We start from the raw sequence: 21,079 nt of genomic DNA, 5'->3' as shown, positions 1-21,079 counted from the left end.
TGAGGCAGACGTGAAAAATATATTACTATTTGAAATTCAACTCTTGAGTTTATTTAAAATAGAAATGTCGTAAAAAATAAATTAAAGAAATTTCAAATATTTTAGGTTAAAGTATATAAACTTATAGTAAATACAAGATTTTACATACATCTTTATTAAAAGAGTTTTATAGAATATTTTGTTGAAACTTTAGGCAAGATGTTTATGTTATTGTTGATAAATACGTAAAATAAATAAAATAACAAAGTGAAATTAAGATATATCGTATTTTAATTAAATATTATATTTCGCTATGTATAATTTCAAAGAATATTAATAAGGTTTCAGAAACAAGCTTAGGCTTTTGCTAACCTACATAGAGATACTTCAAAATATTTCATAACCAATTAATTTTTTTTTTAACTTCCAGAAGTCGAGAAGATGGTATGGAGAGCAGTCGAGGGATGTACAACCCCAATTCACCATATACCACAGAACACAACCTTAATAAAGGTCTTGGTCTCTATACCAGTATGTATCCTGCACTACAACTCCTCAAATGCAAGTTTCTTAGTTCATCCTCATCCCCAATCTTCATTTTATCCACGCCCTCTTTTTAAACCCAGATTTTCTGTTTTATCCCCATCCTCAACTTTTCCCCACCCTCAACTTATCTCCCTCATTTTAATCACACCCTCTTTTTAAACCCAGCCTTACCCACTATTCTATTTTATCCCCATTCTCAACTTTTCCATATCCTCAACTTATCTCCCCCATTTTATCCACACCCTCTTTTTAAACCCTGCCTTACCCATCATTCTGTTTTATCCCTGGCCTCTTCTTATACTCTTCTTTTTGCCCCAAGCCTCATTCACAAACCTCTTTTTACACCCAGCCTTATCTCCCTCTTTTTATCCCAGTCTCCTATTTTATCCACCATTGTCCACCATTCAGTTTATCCCCATTCTCAATTTATCCTCGTCTTGATCCACCATCTTTATCCTATCACAATTGCCCTCTTATACCTCATCCTCTTTTTATCCAGATTCCTTCATCTCCTTCAGTAGCCCACTTGGTGCAGGAAAGAAGGACCTAACACTCCATGCATTTCATTTCATCCCTTCTCCATCCGCCCATAATAAGAAATCCTCTTTGCCTCTCCTCAGTCTCTAGTACTTTATCTTCCTCCTTTTTATTTTATATCAGTTTTACTCTCAATTCATCTCTCTATTCCCATCATTGTTTTTTGTTGCATGCAATAGTTTTTTTTAAATCAAGTTTTAGAAGCAATACACTTCCTTTTTAGGTCTTATGCAGCTTAATCCAAATCATATCATCTTTTCTATAGTTCACTGGCTATTGCTGATAATTTACCTTGGAGTAGCATATCAAAATAAAATCTATTTGTAAGACTAAACTTATCTTTTAACTATTTTTGACTCTTTCGCTTCATTGATGTGCATTGGTTTACCATGATATAAAATAATTTAGGAGTGAGATATGAAAATAAAAATTCTGGCTGTGACTATTTGATATATGAAATGTCTCAAGAGTCTTCAGAGATTGAAAATGAAATATTTTATTGATAATGAACAGTATAAATCTACTCTGTATAATTTACTTAAAGTTTTTACCAAGTTTTATAACATTTCAATATCGAATCTTTCTGACTTGTTAACTTTGATCTGCCATTGTTTACGACATATTTATTATTTGGAGAACGTTGATTTGAAACTTGGAGAGCTTCTTATAAATCCAATATGAATATCAAAATTGTTCTCGCTGATAACGCTACGTCAATTATACTTTATGATCGTTTCCACGTATTTGTTTTTCTTGTGGCTGGCCAAGTTTTATTTATTTTTCTGGATATTTTATTTGCTCACATTTTATTGTCTCTGACTATATTTTATATTAGTTTTCGTATTGATCAGGGACAATATATTTTAAAATCGTATGATATATAAATTGATTTAAGAGTAAACGACCATTCACCACCACAACCATCCCCCACCCCCTACTCCCTCACCCCCCTACTCCCTCGCTATCTTTTCAGAATTAAGATGTTTTATAATTGTATGATAAATTGAATTCTAATATTTGGAATTAGGGAACTGACTTAATTCTTAAGATGAATTCAGCAAATCATCCCCCTAATCTATTGCCCCAAAATAAATTAGTATCATTCTACTTCAAATTTGAAACACTTGAAAAATTGCTTGATTTTGATTTTTATTTGGCTTAAATAGAATATTAGTCGAGATCAGCTTTTGAAAGTTTGTTGCATCAAAATTATAAAAATGACAAAAATTGTTTATTTCCTTTTTTTTTTTACCATGTATTTCACAAGTTTTTGTATAACCTACCTATATGAATGTTAATGTTTTGATTGTATTTTTCAGACAATAAACCACTGAATCTACATGTTAATGGTCACTATAAAGATGATAAACCATCCTCACACACTAGGAGTGATGAAGATGAGGAGATGGAAGATGATAAATTATCAGATGATGACCCAGAGGATGGTAAGTCTCCCTTTGAGTCTGGGGGTAGGGGCGGGGAGTCGGAAGGGGCAGCTCTCAACAGCACCAACAATGACAGGAGAAAAACAGCTTGATCTGGGGCCTTATTCTTGAAAAATCAACTTATAAGTTATGTGTTCCAGTCATCTGATTAGTCAATCACTAAAATTGATTTTAAATTTAGTTTTATCATCCAATCAGATTACTGTATTTCTTAAAATCTGGATGTTTTTAAGTTAAGTTTTGGAGAAAAAGGTCCCTAGATGAATCTCATAATTCTTTGAACGAGATTTTTGACCAGAGATTGTTGTTCCATAAAGCTGTGTCTATATATCGTACTCATAATTTCTAAATGCCATTCAAAGATGAGATTTTTGATTGACAGAATTGTCTTGCTTGTACATATTTTTATTGATATTGACTATGTTAATCCACTAGTCTCACACCTCTGGTTCATGAGAGACCAGTCTACCAGCTGGTCTTGGGTCAATCCACTCTAGACTAGTTTGAATGGTTTTCATGCAGTTGGCTGGTAAAGAGAGATATCATTAAGGGCCTGATACTTTTATGGAAATTTTCCGCTACTGGCAAGCTTAAATTGTTGGAGTATCTTTTTGATCTTGTATTCCACAAATTAAATTAGGATCTAGGAATACCTTTCTTATAATCACAGTGCAAGAATCTAAATCAGATCTGCAGTTGACATGTAGTAAATCTTGAACATCCAGTACAATCTTCAATACAAATGGGTACAGACAAATTATGTCTTGACAATTGGGACTACAATAAGAGACATTAAAATACAGATAAATGTAGAAGTAATAAGAAGTAAATTAAGCCAGTTGATAAAATTCGACTGCAGTCCTGTGATCTTATTTCGCCTCGCACTTCATAAACTGCGGGACTGTCATTCTTAAATGACGAAAAATTAGTCTTGATAAACATTTTCACAGATGTATCGCAGATAATTTTACCTTTTGTACAGTTATTTAGAGAAAAATAAACTAGCCAAGATGAAAAGCTCCTCGGTTTTAGATTTCTTTCAAAATAATTTATTTTATCTAAAAATGGCAGAAAAGAAAAGGATTAAACAAATTAGAAAATAATGGTAGAATGGAAAATTGTGTTTTTTGTGTAAATTAATCCTATTAGCTATGTGTTTTATGTTTTCTGTGTGGTTTTTGATGTCTAATTTAGCTATATATCATCAGACCAATGGGATTTTTTTCTTCCTCTATTGTTATTGGCTTCTCGCATCTTTTGTAAGACAACTAAGAAAAAGAGCTTATATGCACCTCTATTTCTGTTGTATTCAAATGGAAATTTTCTTTAAATGATGACAAAAAAAAATAGCTTTTGGTAATATATTAAGTCTAAACTTTTTATTTAAAATGAATTCATGGTTCTTTATACATCTATTTGTATCAAAATCACTAACAATATTTATGTAAGATTTTCTTGTAGCCCAAATATCAGAAATAAGTAAGTTAAGGGAACAAGATACTTGCTTATTGAAAAGTAATACATATGGCATTGATTGAGCTGTTTCAGGTTCTAAATAAACTATATTTCCTCAGATCTAATAGCTATAGAAGTAGAGGTATACAATTAATAAATGGTTGTTTATCAGATTAAAAACAATCTAATATATTTGATAAAAACTATTTGTCTGATTGTAGTCTCATTAACTCAATAACTCAAACAAATAACCGGTGTGTGGTATTTGCCAAGCTGCCTACTTTAAGGTGGAAGGTACTCTTATAGTTACAAGCCTGTTCTATAATCTTATTACAATAAAATATCTCTTGTGATGTGCACATACTAACTTTTTGCCAAGTTCCATCAAGAAAAATTAATGAAAATACCACTATAATGGTTTTAGATAAAGAAACACTTGTTAAAGATTTTGGCACTATTTTGTTTAAATGAGTAAATTCAAAGCTGTTAATTTTTCCATGTGAATGAATGTCAACTTGGCATTCTGTTCAACTGGGGCACTAGGATAACAATGAAAGATACCTCTGGTCCACCTCTTTTCCTCAATAATATTTTTGACCACTGGGGATATTTTCACACATCTCTGGTAAAATAAAATAAAAAACTTGAAATGAGAGAATATAATTGTTTTAATTTTGTTATTGGAACTTCATCCAAAATTGACAAATCAAATGGATCCAGCGTTCGATATGAGATAGCACACACTATCCCTCACATAGCACACACTATCCCTCACATAGCACACACTATCCCTCACATAGCACACTCTATCCCTCACCTCTTTTCCTCAATAATAATTGACCAGTGGGGCTATTTGTACCATCCATAGTAAAATAAAAAAAACTTGAAATGAGAGAAAATAATAATTGTTGATCAATAAAATTGTTAAAATCCGGAGGAAAGACAATACTAAGTAATTATAATTAATTATTGTTATTCATTTCATTTATTTTCTTTTATTTGTTGAGGATGTTAGAGTAGCTTGACAAAATGTTCTAGTAATATTATTAGCTGCGTGGACTCTCTTTAAAGTATTCTGAGGAGAGTAATTACAGTGGAAGGGTGATCATTCCCTGATAGTGTCACCCCCACCCCCTCCCCCCTTTTTACCTTTGATCTGAGTATTGCATATATAAAGTTTTATTTTGAGCGAGAGGTTTGCTACAAGAAAATTCAATACAAATTTCACTCCTTGACCAAATCCTTGATTTGATCAGACCCTACACATGAAACATCATTACCATTAATAGTGATACAATGATCTAAATATATGCTTAACCTGTTAATAAGATAGAAGCCATCCGTAACACTTATCAAACAAAATTAAAATCTGATATCCCTTTCTCCTGCAATTTATCTAGGGCCGTTTTACACATTTTGCACATTTCTATGGGCAGTTTTAACTGAAAAAACTATAGTACTTTACAACTGAAATATATCATTATGACTGCTATTACCTTCCATATCACCAAAACTTTGTTTATATTCCTGAGCATTTTTTAAGCTGAAATTTGTCAACAAGAAAATTATTCTGATTAGTGGAGAGATATGGTTCTGAAACTGTACAAGTGCCATGATATGACAAGCAGTAATTTAACCCTTTGAATTCCAAACACACTGACATGTTAATCCAATGTGTAGAAATTATCTGCCAATTTAATTTGTTTCTCATATTTTCTTCGTGTTTTTCACGATGATGTCATATCCTGTTGATGCGGGAATGTGTCAATTGCACTGAGATTTAAACAACAAAACTGTCATTACCGACTGTGAGAGGTCACTCGGTGAAAACGTGAAATACAAACTCATATGTTTTTCTATTAGTTCTCTCTGATAATTCTTGTTTATATGTAGTTGAAATTAGCGTAAACTTTTTTCTAGTGTGAATGAATCGGTGAGATTAAAGGAAAGGGATATTTCTGCACTCTGAGTTTTATTTATTAAATAAACACTGGTTCTTATATATTGACTTTTATTTCACGGATAGCAAATCAAAACTTTGTAATTTCTTTGAGTTTTAATCAAAACTTTGTAATTTCTTGTAATTTCTATCAAAACTTTGTAATTTCTTGTAATTTCTTGTAATTTCTATCAAAACTTTGTAATTTCTTGTAATTTCTATCAATCAAAACTTTGTAATTTCTTTGAGTTTAATCAAAACTTTGTTTTTTCAACAGTTAGTAATATTTTGATATAATGCCATTAACATTTTGCAAATTCATTAGCTCAATCAAAACTAATAGTAATTCATCAAGTTCATTCCAAAGCAAAACAATGTAATATTTTGAGTTCCCGCCATCAAAAATTCTAGTTCTTTCAAAACATTGTAATTTCTTTTTAGTTTTTAATTAATCAATACTTTAATATTTTTTAAGTATATACTATTGTCTTGTTGGTTAACGTTTTGGCTAATTGCCTTCTTCAGAAACACTTCAGTGGCTTATGATCACATTTTTTCTGTCTTTCTTTTACTTACCTAAAGTTTCCTTCTTATGGGAATTTGGGATATAGTTTAATATTTTTTAGTTCACTCTATAAAAATTTTGTAATTTGAGTTTTTTCAAAGAAAAATTTGTCTTTCTTCAAGTATTTTTCAATGTTTTTATTTAGAAATTTTTTCATTTGTCCTTTTTGTCAGTGTAAAGCTTTTATCCAAGCTGTTTAATATTTTTTGTAATAAGTACAACTTTTTCCCTTATTGATATCTCATTCTTAACAGCATCAGAATAAAATTCCATCAAATTCCAAAACTATCATTCGACAATTGGTCTGACAGAATGAACTGAAGATTGACTTTAATAACTATCAAGTTGTAGGTACATTAGATATAAAAACATTGGTAAATAGAAAAGTAGATATTAAAATATTTTAAAAGATGAAAAAGAAATTTATTTGGCTGATTATTTTGACAGACTTAGATGAAATATTTGTGATATGTAACATTTTGATGCACCAGAGTTGAACTCGGGAATATATTTTGGAAAAAACGGCAGCTGATGATAATTTACATAACTTTTATGTTCGTGTAAAAAGTTTGTATTCTAAGTAGGCCCAGGTGGCAAATCAAACGTGTAAAATCAGAGAAAAATGTGATTTGAAAATAAATTAATGGTAATATTTGTTTGTGAATGTGAGGATATCTGTTTGTTTACATCAAGAGCTACGAAAATTTAACGTAATTCGCGTTACTTACGGGGGCGCACAGTCCAGGTTGTATCGGTGTAGAGTAATTACCAATATCAGCCTGTCAAAAACAGAAAATAGAATGCACGCAAAGACATCCGATTGAAAATGTAATGATGATAGCAGGTTGAGAGCCAGAATTTTCAATCTGTTATATCAATTCTTAAGTTATATTTAAATCTACATGCATGCATATTAAATCAAATTTACATATGGTTCACAGATTTTCTACATTTCGCTGTTTCTTGATTTGAAATTTAACTATACTGAAGTTTTAATGATATTTCAAACATTACCGAGTCATTCTGGTGCAAATTTCTTATAAAAATGAAATTTGTAATATTAAATGAAAATAAAGAATGGTTGGCTTCTCTCGTTTATTTATACTCTATACAGATGTAGAGTAAAGTACATAGTTTTAATATTTCAATATTTTAAATAACTTCATACATTAACAATGACTTATACATTTTGTATTTTTAATAAAAGTAATTTCTTGATAATCTAATAAAGTCTTCAGGAATTTTTTTTGAAAATCAGTAGGAATTTGTTTCAAGAAGTATATTGGATTGATACATCTACTATGAAAGAAACATGTACTTGCCCATGGCAAGAACCCATTTACAGCTGTGTTGACTGGAACAATGATGAAAGATGACTTATTTAGTACCCATTTACCACTGGGAGTACTGAAAAGATAACTTATTCACTACCCATTTTCAGCTGGGTTGGTTGGAACTATGTAAAAAGATGATATTTTCAGTACCCATTTACAGCTTGGTTGACAATTTATTGAGGAAAGATGACTTATTCTGTACCCATTTACAGCTGAATTGACAGTGTAATGATTGAAGATGACTTAGTTACCAAACTTTCACACACTGACTGGGATTAGAACTTGCAATGCTGAGATTGTGATTTTATCAGAACGTCTGTATCAGAATATGTCATAGTGCATCAAATACCTACTCCCTGCAAATGGTCAAAATCACATTGTCACAATAGTTCTATATTGGTGGATTGTAGAAGACGTTTTTGTGAATTGACAAAATATTTTCATTCATTTCATTTCATTTAAACAAAGCTGGAAAAATCCTGAAGTTTCTTCATAATTTTTATATGTGCTTCTAAAACTTCAGACAAATTTTTTACAATTTTTATAACCCAAAAGATCTAAAGAATATAATTCATTATGATTCTAGAACATGCAAATTAGATGAAATTAATAGTTACGAAGATCCAAATTAGGAACGAGAAAAAGCTTAAAACTTAAAACAGTCTCGAGTTACCAATTCTAATGAGCTTTAACAAACTTAATATCATTTGCATTAAATTAATTATTTTTGGAAAATGCAAGACATTAAATTTTATAGATATTCTTTGATTTTGAACAGACTAAATTATTTATTTTTATGCTTCAAACCTATTAAAGATTTTAGAATCAAACGAGCGAAAAACGTAAAATTAAAATTAAAAAAATATTTTACTTTGAATATTATCTTCTATCATGAAAATTTCTTTGATAATTAGACTCATTATACTTATATTCTAGCATTTCTATTTTAATTATTTCAAAACTCAAAGAAATATTAATTAAATCAACTTTCTTTGATCTTATTTCCTTAACGAGCTAATGATTATTTTTTCTGTGACTGGAGAATGTAGTGAAGAAATTATTTAAATGTTAAACGTTGGAGTTTGGGTGGTTCATTGTAGAAAAGCAGACTTGAAAAATATTTAAATGATTGTCAAAAATATTTGTGATTATTATTTTTGTGTACAAAATAATAATAATACAATAATGTTGTAATCATATTTGCCAGTCATATCTGGCTAGAGATTAAGTGTCAGACTGTATTCTTGTATATGATTTTGGCTGATTTGGTTGTCATTTCCAATCACATTAGGCTGAAAACAATATGTCAGTCTGAATTCATAATGGTCGGGAAAATCCTTTCTCTGATAAGATTTAGCCTTACTTCTCTGTAAATCCAAACTCTGCATGTCAGGTGAAATTTTAAAAAATAATCCAATAAAACATTTGTACCAAAAAACTGAGACCTTGGCCAGTGCTTTCATTGAGACTCATCTTGATACACCCAATTTACCGAACTTTATATATATTATATACCAATGTGAAATATGGAATTTATTTATCTGGCTCTATATATAAACACCAGTTGATAATCAGAGTAAGAAATAACATATAACTAAGTTATTGTAAGTGTACATACCATTGGTTGGGAGAAATAAGATGATTTTACTTAATACGCAAAATACATTTGGTTTGCAAATGGAGGACTTTCTTCTTTAATTTAATTTAAACAAATTATGACATATTAGACTTCAAAGCTAGAGAGCTGGTGTAGCGATGAGCTAATGGCACGAATGTTTAATTAGACCTGGAGGATTGTAAGGCAAACCAGTGCATGGGGTAATTTTCTGTCTTAATATCTTACAGAAGGGGTGCAAGTTGGCTGTTCTCGGCAGAATTATGTTGTTTCATTGATACAAATTAGAAGTATGTTGAAAGAGGTTATATTTCATTTAGGATTCATGTGGTTTGAGTATTGTGATGGGGCTGAAAGATGACAGACAGGGGTGTACTTATTAAAAACTTTACTTAAATAAAATCCAGACTTTAAGAAATACAGTATTCTGATTGGATAACAAAATTAAATTTAAAATTGATTTTAGTGATTAACCAACCAAGTCAAGTTTTCAAGAATAAGGCCCAAGAGTCTGCTTATTTTCAAGACTCAACTTTTTACATTTTGAGGTTTTTTTTAATTTATCAGGTTCTATGATGTTCAAAAGCTTTTGCAAAGTCTGGTGTTCATTTGCAAGCTCAAGCCTGATGTTCCATCATCAACTCAAAGCCTGTTTCAGAGTGCTCACGCAACTAATAATGTTTTTGTGATATTTGGGTGGATCAGTTCAGCATTACTTTCAGAGAGTCCACATGCCTTTTTTGTTTGTTAAATTGGTAAAGCTTCCACTTCACTATTTTAGTTTTACTGAGAATCACTTTCAGAGAGTCCACATGTCTTTTTTGTTTGTTAAATTGGTATAGCTTTCAGAGAGTTCACATGTCCTTTTTTGTTTGTTAAATTGGTATAGCTTTCAGAGAGTTCACTTCACTATTTTAGTTTTACTGAGAATCACTTTCAGAGAGTCCACATGTCTTTTTTCGTTTGTTAACTTGATATCTTGATTAACAATCCACATATGTAATAATAAAAATTGGGTCTAGTTAGTTGGTAGCACTAAGTGTTTTTACATCTACATCTGTATTTCAAATCCCAGTGTAAAACATTAAAGAGATTAGCAAACTAACAGAAATGTAACAAACAGTAGCAAACATTTACAGAACAAAAATTGAAAATACGAAAAGAATGCACCCATTATAATGTAATTATTCTTTACCTGTGTGGCTGAATTGCTGCCATTTTTATGCTTTTGATTACACCAAAAAACGAACTGGAAGATGCAGCGTTATGGGTTTTATATATACAACACCACCAATTATCTATTCTCCAGATCTTCTTCAGTAATTGAACATTTTATTGAAGTGCAGATCTAAATAAATTATGTTTTTTTTCTGCAGATAACTACACTTTTCACCCCTCATCTGAAAAGAGCACTTGCATAACAATTTTGTCAGATCATGGATGGAATGTGTAGTAACCCAAAGAAAAAGCAAGAAACAAAACATTCAACTTTTTATTTTAATCAGATTGGCCTTTAAAAAGATGCTATAGGAATATAGTTTTTGAAATAGATGCTTTTACAGGAGAAAACACAGTGAAATTTTGAACTAGCGTTGCTTTTAACTTGCTAATGACATTTTATTTGAACTTGTGAATTTTTGCAGTATGTGTAGTAACCCACAGAAAAAGCAAGAAACAAAGCTTCGTATTTTAAAAAAATTAGATTGACCTTAAATAACGTGACACGTTATAGGAATATAGTAGTTGTAATAGATGCTTTTACAGAAGAACGAGCTTAATTTGATTAAATCAAAATACACTGTGAAACTCATGATTTTTTTCAGTACACACAGTTATTCTGAATCTATGTGTTTATTAGTTTTCTGTATGATCAGAGCATATCATTGCAATTTAAGCCGTCATCAATACGTTAATCTTATAATTATTTAGTATTTTTCTTGTGATTATGGCCAATCCAAATCAGCCCATGGGATGCAAAAAAAAGGAGGATGTAAAACTCCATTTCACGTTTCCCCGCGCACACATATCATTAATCCATTGATATTTCTTTTTCAGATTTAGATAACAAATCAGATATACATGATACATCATTTCCTCCCGAAACCACCGACAAATCTACCAATCAAAATCTATCAACTCAGCTACTTAACGGTGAAAATACAGGAATATCTTCCATTGAGACCCTCCTGCTCAATATTCAAGGTCTTTTGAAGGTCGCAGCCGAAAATGCCAGACATTTTGAACGTCAAATCAACTTGGAGAAAGGTAAATTTTAATATTTTAGACATATTGACATACAAACATTTACACAGCTATATAAACAACATCTTCGTAGAAAAATAACTATAATCTAATCACAACACATCTTTTGGGGGAATTTGTGGTATCAAAGAGCTAGTGTGAACATGGCTTGAGTCCAAATTATCATTTACAAGTTTGATAATTACACTATGTATTTTGAATCTGGAGATCATTTGCTTACAATTCTTACTGCTCTAAATTTCATGTGCACAGGTCTTAAATCCATATTTTTGGGGAATCTGTGGTACTCTAAATATAGTGTTAATGTGTATTGAGGCAAATATCAATTAAAGCACTTGCCTCAGTCACAAATGAGAAGACCATTTTCAAAAAAAGGACTGGCTTAAGTCATGAAATTTAATGCAAGATAAGTAGACAATTGTGAACAGGGCTTGAACTGAAATAATCATCTTGTCAGAAATATAACTAAAAATAAAATAATTATGTGAAATATTTTTGAATCTATTGGATGTCTTTGGAGCTCCTATTGAAGTGTAAACAGGGCCTTACTGAAATCATCATCTAATTGGAAATATAGTCCATCTATTGAAGTGTAAACAGGGCCTTAACTGAAATCATCATCTAGTGAGAAATATAACTAAAACTATAATAACCATATAATCATAATAGGAACAAGAAATCCGAGTAATTTTAATCTCCAACCAAATGACAATCTTAATCACGCTCCGTAATATTTCCTTCTCATAAAATTACTCCATTAACAAGATGGCCGCCAGACCTTTTTACGACCCTTCTATAATTATTCCATCAGATTGATGAAATAAGTTTAATCAAATAACTGATTGAATTCGAGGGAATCTTACAATTAAATCTCCATTTATTAATATTTCAAATTGTCTTTGTCTAAACTCTGGGAAATTGTCATTTATATTATAGTTCTACTATAATCAGTTCTTCTGAACTAAGAGTTGGCAAAATTTATCTGTTTATCTCTATACAAAACAATAGTATTATCGTCAATTTAACTGTAATTTGTTGATATTTCCTATTGTCTTTGTCTTAACAATAGAATTATGAAAACTCCCCAAAACTCTACTTTTATTTGATGCATGACAATACTGAATGAATTGAAAATCCAATGCTATCAGTTAAAACCCTAGGATATCCTAGAAACAGTGTTAGAAGTTAAGACCCTAGGATATCCTATAAACAGTGTAAGAAGTCAAGACTCTAGGATATCCTAGAAACAGTGTTAGAAGTTAAGACTCTAGGATATCCTAGAAAGAGTGTTAGAAGTTAAGACTCTAGGATATCATAGAAACAGTGTTAGAAGTTAAGACTCTAGGATATCCTAGAAAGAGTGTTAGAAGTTAAAACCCTGGGATATCCTAGAAACAGTGTTAGAAGTTAAAACTAATATGTGGGTAGGTGGCTGTTACTCCCAAGGTTCAAAGGAAACTGTTTGATGTGTTGGAACCACCGTTCCCTTCCATGACTTGATGTTCTAAACAACTAGTTTTTACTGGACATAAGAGTTGACAAAAGCTTATCTATTTCTTCTCTATAAATTGACAGTATTTATCATCAGTGTGCTCTGTGCTCTGGTCAGACATGGCTGGCAAATTGACAACGCTTTAATATTTAACTCCATAACTGGATATACATTATATCTGTAGTTCAATTCATATTACCATTAAAGTCAATTATTTAAAACAAAATGGATTAAGTTCAAATACCTAATACCTAAATGTGCTGTTACCTACTTTTCTACCTTCATAAAATAATATTAAACTCTATCAATAACTAACTCATTATATTTTAGTAATTATTTTACAATTCTTTTCAAATTCTATTTTAGAAATTGACTACCTGTCATTGAATTTCCATTCTTGTATTTTATATGTGCATCAACCATTTACAGAATTTTTTTTAATTCTAACAATAAATTTGTGTTACCATTATTCAAATGATAATTAAAATAGAAACTAATTAAGATCTGTTAATTACAAGTCAAACTCTGCATTAACGACTTCGCTCACAGGTTAACGACTTTTGTCTTCTTCACAAAAGATAGAAAATTATTTCTTTCATTTGAGACGCGTTTTGATTGCAATTTACACAAAGTTAATATTCTAATTTTCATTTAGTCATTTAGCGTAAAATCATATTTGTCCGCATTTGTAAATGTCAGGGATCGTGAAAGAACACTTCATTTTGTTTTATGACTGTTTTTGTTACTATTGAGTTCAATTAATCTGAATGAGAGTTAGTTACATCTTGAAAACAAAACATCCACATTTCAATATTACAATCAAATAGGTTTAATTTAGTCTCTTTTGTTGAAGCCGCGAGATATATTTGTTATACGACATTAATGCGTCAAGGGAAAATATTAGACAAGAATCCGTTTCGATTCATTAAAGATATCGACGAAATACAGATTCTTGTTTGAAACAAAATCGGTGATCCTTGAAGAAAAATTAACGAACACTTTGCCAATGATTGAAAGAAGTTTTTATTGAGTTTTCAAACAAATCGACACATTATTAGAGTGATCACAATATAATAAGTTTCATCGTTCTATAATGGCCTTTTCTTTTGTCCCAAATCCAATCTACAAAGTTCATAAAATGATATTTACTAATCATAAAGTGTGTATTACAGCTGTATTGATGTTTATTAGCTATTGTTCTGTTCTGAATTCAATATGATACACCAGCATTTAAAGTGATACAGTAATAGATTCTAAACCTCTTAGACTCTCTCTTTAATCATCATTGCTGAGAGAAAACTGGACCCCTGTTCTCTTCGCTTATTGCTACACTAACAACAGGTATGGCCTAAGTCTAGCGAAACGTAGTCGATTTAGCATTGACTGTCTGCTGGGAGGCAAACCCAATTACCTTACCCTAGTGGATGACATGAATTTTGTCCAACCTTTGCCTTTGTGACGAAGTTTACGATGGGAGATGGCTGACCAATGCTTATACTGAGAGTAACTCAGATATGCCTGTATTTAAAGGGATACAGTCCTCTAAATCCAGTATTTCTGAACTCAGACATTCTCTCAATATCACATTGGATGTTAATCTCCTTAGAGGTCCTTAAATGAGAATAATTATGATATGTGGAATTGGAATTTAATAAAATAAATGATTTATAAGCATAATATTTGAAATCATGTCTGATTTTTTACATCCCAGCAGACTCATAAAGATTAGGTATCATTGCCGAGGACTAAATCTATCCCATAATGATTATGATATGTGAGTAGAATAAAGGAATAGGAAGAGATGAAATAAATAATATATTAATATAAATACTAATCCGAGTGGATTGTCGAACATACACCAGGCTTCGACAAGATTAGTCAAACCAATCTACGCTGGAATTGTAATTATTTTTTTGATATGACATAAACCATATTTTCTAACTCGTCTCCCTTGATCTACGATTTGTAATGAGATTGATTTAATGATACTTTCATCTTGGACATGGACATCCAGACTTTCTAATTGTTTTTATTTATTGAAGATTAAGTCCAGACTATCCAGTCATTTCTTCATATTGTATGGCGATTTAGAACTTAGACTTCGGTTTTTTTTTGTGTAGGGATTTGCAACTTCTAGGAAGGTATAAAGTTAATAGTTTTGATTTATACATCCAGTCATTTTTATAAATCTTATCCAATTGGGATTTCATCTTGGACATCCAGTAATTTCTGTTATTATAAGTTATTGCTGATTCAATTTTTTATCATCCAGACATTTCTATTATTTTTATCCACTGATGGATTTCAACTTGGTTATCCAGCCATTTCTATTGTCTTTAACTAGTCAAGTTAATCGGGTAGATTAGATATCCCATGGTGCATACATGAGGAATAATTTGTATGGTATTTGTAATGTTTCTGGATGATTGAGTCTTCTGGTAAAATGATCACGTCTGATTGATAGATGATGGTTTCGGTTTTGTCGTTTAATCTTAGGTAGAATGTAATTATTAACAATTAATTGTTTTGAATCTTGTTTTCTGTTTTATAAATAATGTAGATAGATCTATTTCTTTTATTGATCTGACGTAAACAAGAAATTAAAGATGATACAAAATTCGTTAGTATTAATTTAAGATTCTGTCTGAAGAGGTTTTTAATTAGGAGTCAAAATCCAGTTTTTTTTCTTTTCGTATTCTGATTTGATATGAGCAAAGACTATCAATTGAGGTCCATCTCTTATGTCTATGACCACATTAAGCTTGCAGCTCAGATCTTTTAAATCTCAGATTCCATTTAATTGCCTTCTCATAGAAATATCATTGAACACAATAAGCTTTAAGCTCAAATATTGAGCTCTAAGAGACATTTATAAAAACAGCTATGATAAACCTTGTAGAATCTGAAATGACAATTTGAATCTCGACTGTAAATTTTTTTGATAGAAAAAAGTGAATCTGCCAAGATGTTATCAACAAATAACTTTCTTAAGGATGAGAGCAAAAACTATTTTACAATGTGAATTAAAATTGATAAGACTGTACAGTGGCAATTTCAAGACAATTTTTGTATTTTGAAGCTCATGAATTCTACCCCTTTAACTGTTTAAAGAATTTCTTTATCATTCAAAACAATTGTACAGACAGCAGTATGACGAGAAGACGGAGGATTCAGTTTATAATAAACTGTTCTATTATTGATTTGACTGGGATAAATACACATTCTAGACAATCATATTCTATTTTATTACACACAATATTATTATTTCATTATTCTTAATCATTTTCTTGTCATTTCATTTGATAAATCGGCACCCAACGAGAAATTTTACAAACTTTTATTAATTTTTATATCTGTTATATCATTTCATGTCTAGTTTCAAATGGACAATTTTCTTATTGAGGATACAATATGTAATATTCTAAGTTATAGATATATTTTATCAATCACCACAGTTTCTATTACTACAGTAAACTTTAACCTATCAAGAGCTTTACTGAAACTTGCGATCAAAAAGCATACCAACTCTTCAAAAACAAAGGTGTATTTGTTAATTTCTGATGAACTATTTTCAAAATCTTTCTGGATCTTGATTTCTTTCATTGATTTGAATCACATAGATAAAATGACAAATTTTTTTAAACCTTTTAAAGATTATTTAATTTTAATTTAAATTTAGCATCAGTCTGAGACCTTGACACAAAAGAGAGAAAAGTATGGTGATATAAGATTGTAATTTAATTGTTTTAAATTAATGTTTGGACTTGAGGACTTGAGGACGTGAGGGTTTTGTCTGAAAGCCATTGGTTTGATTAGAAAAAGTTAAATTGAGATAAAACAATAAATTGTATTCGTCATGAGAATTGGTTTTGGAATGTCAGTTGGTCTACAAGTCATGTTATTAGCCGTTAAAAAGCTTTTTCTGATTGTCGGCTAGACTGCTAAAAATCAGTCCGTTAAATGACGGATTCTAAACTAGATTCAATTCCATTTCCTTATTTCTACAATCGCTAAATCCAGGCTCCCTGGGGTGCCGATAAAAAATTGAAGTCGGCAGAAAGCAATTGTAGGTAATAAGCTGATTTAATTTGTTTAGACTATTGTCGGAATTATCGCATTTAGAAGTTTTAACGACGGGAATTGAAAGCTTTTATCTGTTTGAGATAAGACGACTGGATCACGTCGTAAATGGCGACTATTGTAGTTGGTAGAACGGTTATTTAGATGTATTGTTATAGTCATTATCCTATTTCTATTTCGCTTTCTTTCTTTTCTCCCCAAGACAGACGATTCCATATTCACTGATTGAATTCTATTAATGGTATTATCAGTTATAATCTTAAATTTCTTCTTTTCTTTGAGAAGATACAAAATCTAAATCTGAATATTTTAATTTTCAATGTTTCAATGTACTTCCTAATGTGACCAGTGTTTGCCAATATGTTGTTTTGGGTTTTGTGTGTACTTTGTTTATGTCTTCTGATTTGCTTGTCATATAGAATTTGAATATTCCTATTTGTAATGTCATTATTCATGCGATACATTGTTGGAAGAAAGAATTTTTATAGACGTCTAATTTGAATGCTGCAATTTATATAGACTTCATGTGATATTCGCAGAGTTTTTGCCCGTCAGAATCCATCACTGTGAAAATAATCAATGATGAGAATTAAGTAATGAGTGAAACAGTTTCAATGCATCACTTTATTAAAACTTAAAAGCTTGCGTAAATGATCTAAAAACTAACAAACAAGCAAAATCAACAAACCTGAGAGTAATCCCTCTTTGATGTGCAATAACAAACAGAATTTTTGATGAAGTTTAGCCTGAAGATATGGAATCATATCGGTTTTTATAAACTTCAAATTAAAAGAGCATTTCATTATTATTATCAGTTGTTATCAGCCTGTGTCAGAAGTGACTTGAGGGTAAAAAAAAAATCCATGTGCGTTGTTTTTTAATGTTATTGTATATAAATTTTACTAAACACTTGCGATTTTATTATTAATACAACTCCCACTGTGTTTTTGTAGTCTATTTGGATTGATATACTTTATTTGATAATCCCAACGGCACAAGTTATTCTATTAAGATTGAGTAACTGTTTAGAATAATAGCCATGAACCAGGTATCGGTTAATTTACTTCATTCTCAACAAGATAGTTGTCAATATATCTTCAATATTTAGGAACAGTTTCTCCTGTGGTCCTCAGGCAGGTAGACATAACACCATGCCTATATATGGTACTTACTACTATTTACTGGCATTGATTTTAACTGTTCAATGATTTTGAAATATCATTATATTTGGTGACCTTTGACATTATAACTATATCAATATATTATTGTACTGTATTTATATTATAATTATTATAAATTAATAGTTTTTATAATCACCTCACGGCTGCCTTTATTTTATTTCAAAGATAGATAAATCTTTTATGATTTTAATAATATTTAATCTTCTGAATATCCTCCATATTATTTGTTAGTTTTAAGATTTTGTATTTGCTTCAAAACGGTTCAATGCATTCTCTTGGCTCTGAATTCAGTTGAGATTTTAGATTATATCTAAGCATCGACTTTGGGTTGGAAACATGTTAGTTTTATTTTTCTGATTTGATAAACTTTTCTTTAATTTTGTGGTCCCTTTCATATTATGACAAATTTTCAAATTTATAAATGACAAAATCCATCTTTACATTTCATCTATATCAAGTTGTAGAAGTCAAAGTGCATATTAACTTGATATTGTAAAGATGAAGATAGTTAAAATCTTGCTACGTTGGGAACAAACACAAAATGCACCTAGATATAGAATGGGGCTATAGAGTGTATCTGTTATCCCACCCTGAAAAAGAATAGCAACTATATACTTATTTTAACTACCAAAAAAAAGACATTAAAAATAAAGTTAATTCATATAGTTTTTATATCATTTTATTCATATTTTTATGATTTATGAATTTTTAATATTTATTATAAAGAAATTTAAATAGTTTTAATATCTTTATCTATCGGTTGGATGATTTTCGTCACAATTGCGTGAGATTATTGTCAGTCGATGTAGTCTTCAATACTTAGTTGTCAATGTAACTTGACACTCACAATAATAAAGCCGCGTTGAATAGTCCCTTTTATCCAGTCATGATGGAGCGTGAGATAACTCGCTGTTTTATTCTAATGTTTCCATTTAAAAGCCTAAAAATACGAAATAGCTCTTGAAACGAGAAAATCATAAAGCATTTAGAAGTTTATCAGTGATCATCTCTCAGTTCAAATGGTTTCTTTTAACAACAAGATCAACTGATAGTATTTATTTGTTTCCATTTCAAGAAAATTTACACATGTTCGTTTTGTGAATTCCGCGAGTATAATTACAAAATACTGAATTGTCTTTTTAATGTTGCAAAACTTGTTTTGAGCTTTAGAAATTGTAGAAGAAATAAAATTGAATATAAATTGATGTAACTGATAAAAATTGTTATTTATTAAAGTAAGGGGTAATAGAAACATCCAACCATGACATTTTATTTTCCACCCATTAACTTGAGAGTAAATGTGGGCCCCGTGTGATATGAGCTGTATATAATATACAACCCTCAAGTTGGAAATTTCGTCAAAGTATGTCATTGTTCACATCATATTTTCTAGCCTAATTACTCTAAACTAAGAGGTTTTCAATCTTGTGGGGTTCTTTTTCGAATCTTTTCATAATATTGCAAAAAATATCTGGTTTTTTTTAACTGTTGGAACTGCATTGTTCCAAATGCCTATTGGAAATGAAAGCAGACATGGAAATTGTGATTATTCATTTTCATGGCACAAGCAATTTAAAAAAAGAGTAGGGTTATTAGCTCTGGCATAATTTCCTTCATAGCACACTGTACGGCATTGTCCATCATAGTCTGGAATAGAAAAGTATGACTTAAGACAACTCAATTACATATCTATTGCTGATATCAATATAGGAGTACTACTACTAGTTGTGTCTGTGTGTGGTACAATACTATCCCACAATATTTTTATGTTTATTGTTTAATTCATGTTTAACATCCCAAATAAACAGATTCTACCCTCATAAAAACTTCAACAACTGTTTTATTATCTCCCTTTAGTTCTGGCAGACGTCGGTTTCTGAACATTTATTAATCTGCTTTTTTGACAGGGGTAAAATAATATACCCCCATTGAGACCACTAGCAACAGACACTAGCAGTATAAGGTTTTATATGAGATACTCTCTTATAGAAGCACTGGCCTAGGTCACAAGTAGGGACTATGGATTTCAGCATTGGAATACATCAATTTGATAGGAAATTTTTATTCCAGTCTTTACTGTCTTCTAGTTCATTTGGTAGAGAAGTGTGAGCTAGGTGATTAGGTGCTGTGAGTTCAAATTTTCCGAGAAGTGAAAATATTCTGAAGCAACAAACAGTCTTTTCTAGGCTCGGTCATGTTTCAGGTTTCAAGCTGACTAAGACGAAACATGGAATTAGACAAGAATTTTGACATCTAAATAAATATTAAATTGTTAAGTGATCAGATTTCACTAAAATATATTCATTAATGATAAAAATAAATATTCAGATGTAAAATTTTGTTCTGGTTATTATAACTTCTCACACCATTCCAATAAACTCTGTCAGTTTATTCTGTCATTACGAGATATATAAACTATTCTAGACAATCCTATATCCTGCCGTTTAAAAAGGGATTCACTGTGGCTCAGTGAATTAAATGCTATCTTGTCAGTGATGCAGGTAGGAGGGGCTGACATGTAAAACGTGTCTAGTCATTCGGAGGGCTCAATATACCCTGTGACCTGTCAGCTGTAAACACCCTTGACAGTTTGAAATGGCAAAAGAGTAGGCTCATGTCACTTTCCGGGCAAAAGTCTCATTGCACGCA

The 21,079-nt window shown here is 30.7% G+C and overlaps 1 protein-coding gene across 1 annotated transcript in view; it reads left to right on the top strand.

Moving 5' to 3' along the window:
* LOTGIDRAFT_158254 (hypothetical protein) overlaps window positions 1-4,200 on the top strand; it is a gene marked incomplete at both ends in the record, with an annotated part of 30,571 nt that extends 26,371 nt beyond the window's left edge. The window contains 3 exons of the mRNA XM_009050970.1: window positions 410-510; window positions 2,382-2,507; window positions 4,184-4,200. Of these exons, the coding sequence (XP_009049218.1) occupies window positions 410-510; window positions 2,382-2,507; window positions 4,184-4,200 (244 nt within the window). The remainder of the gene's footprint in view (window positions 1-409; window positions 511-2,381; window positions 2,508-4,183) is intronic.
* Between the last annotated feature and the right edge of the window lie 16,879 nt (window positions 4,201-21,079).

The sequence above is a fragment of the Lottia gigantea genome (assembly GCF_000327385.1).
Source record: "Lottia gigantea unplaced genomic scaffold LOTGIsca_16, whole genome shotgun sequence".
Taxonomy (NCBI): Eukaryota; Metazoa; Mollusca; class Gastropoda; family Lottiidae; genus Lottia; species Lottia gigantea.
The sequence above is the reverse complement of the archived record's forward strand: the minus strand, read 5'-3'. Positions and strand labels throughout refer to the sequence as shown.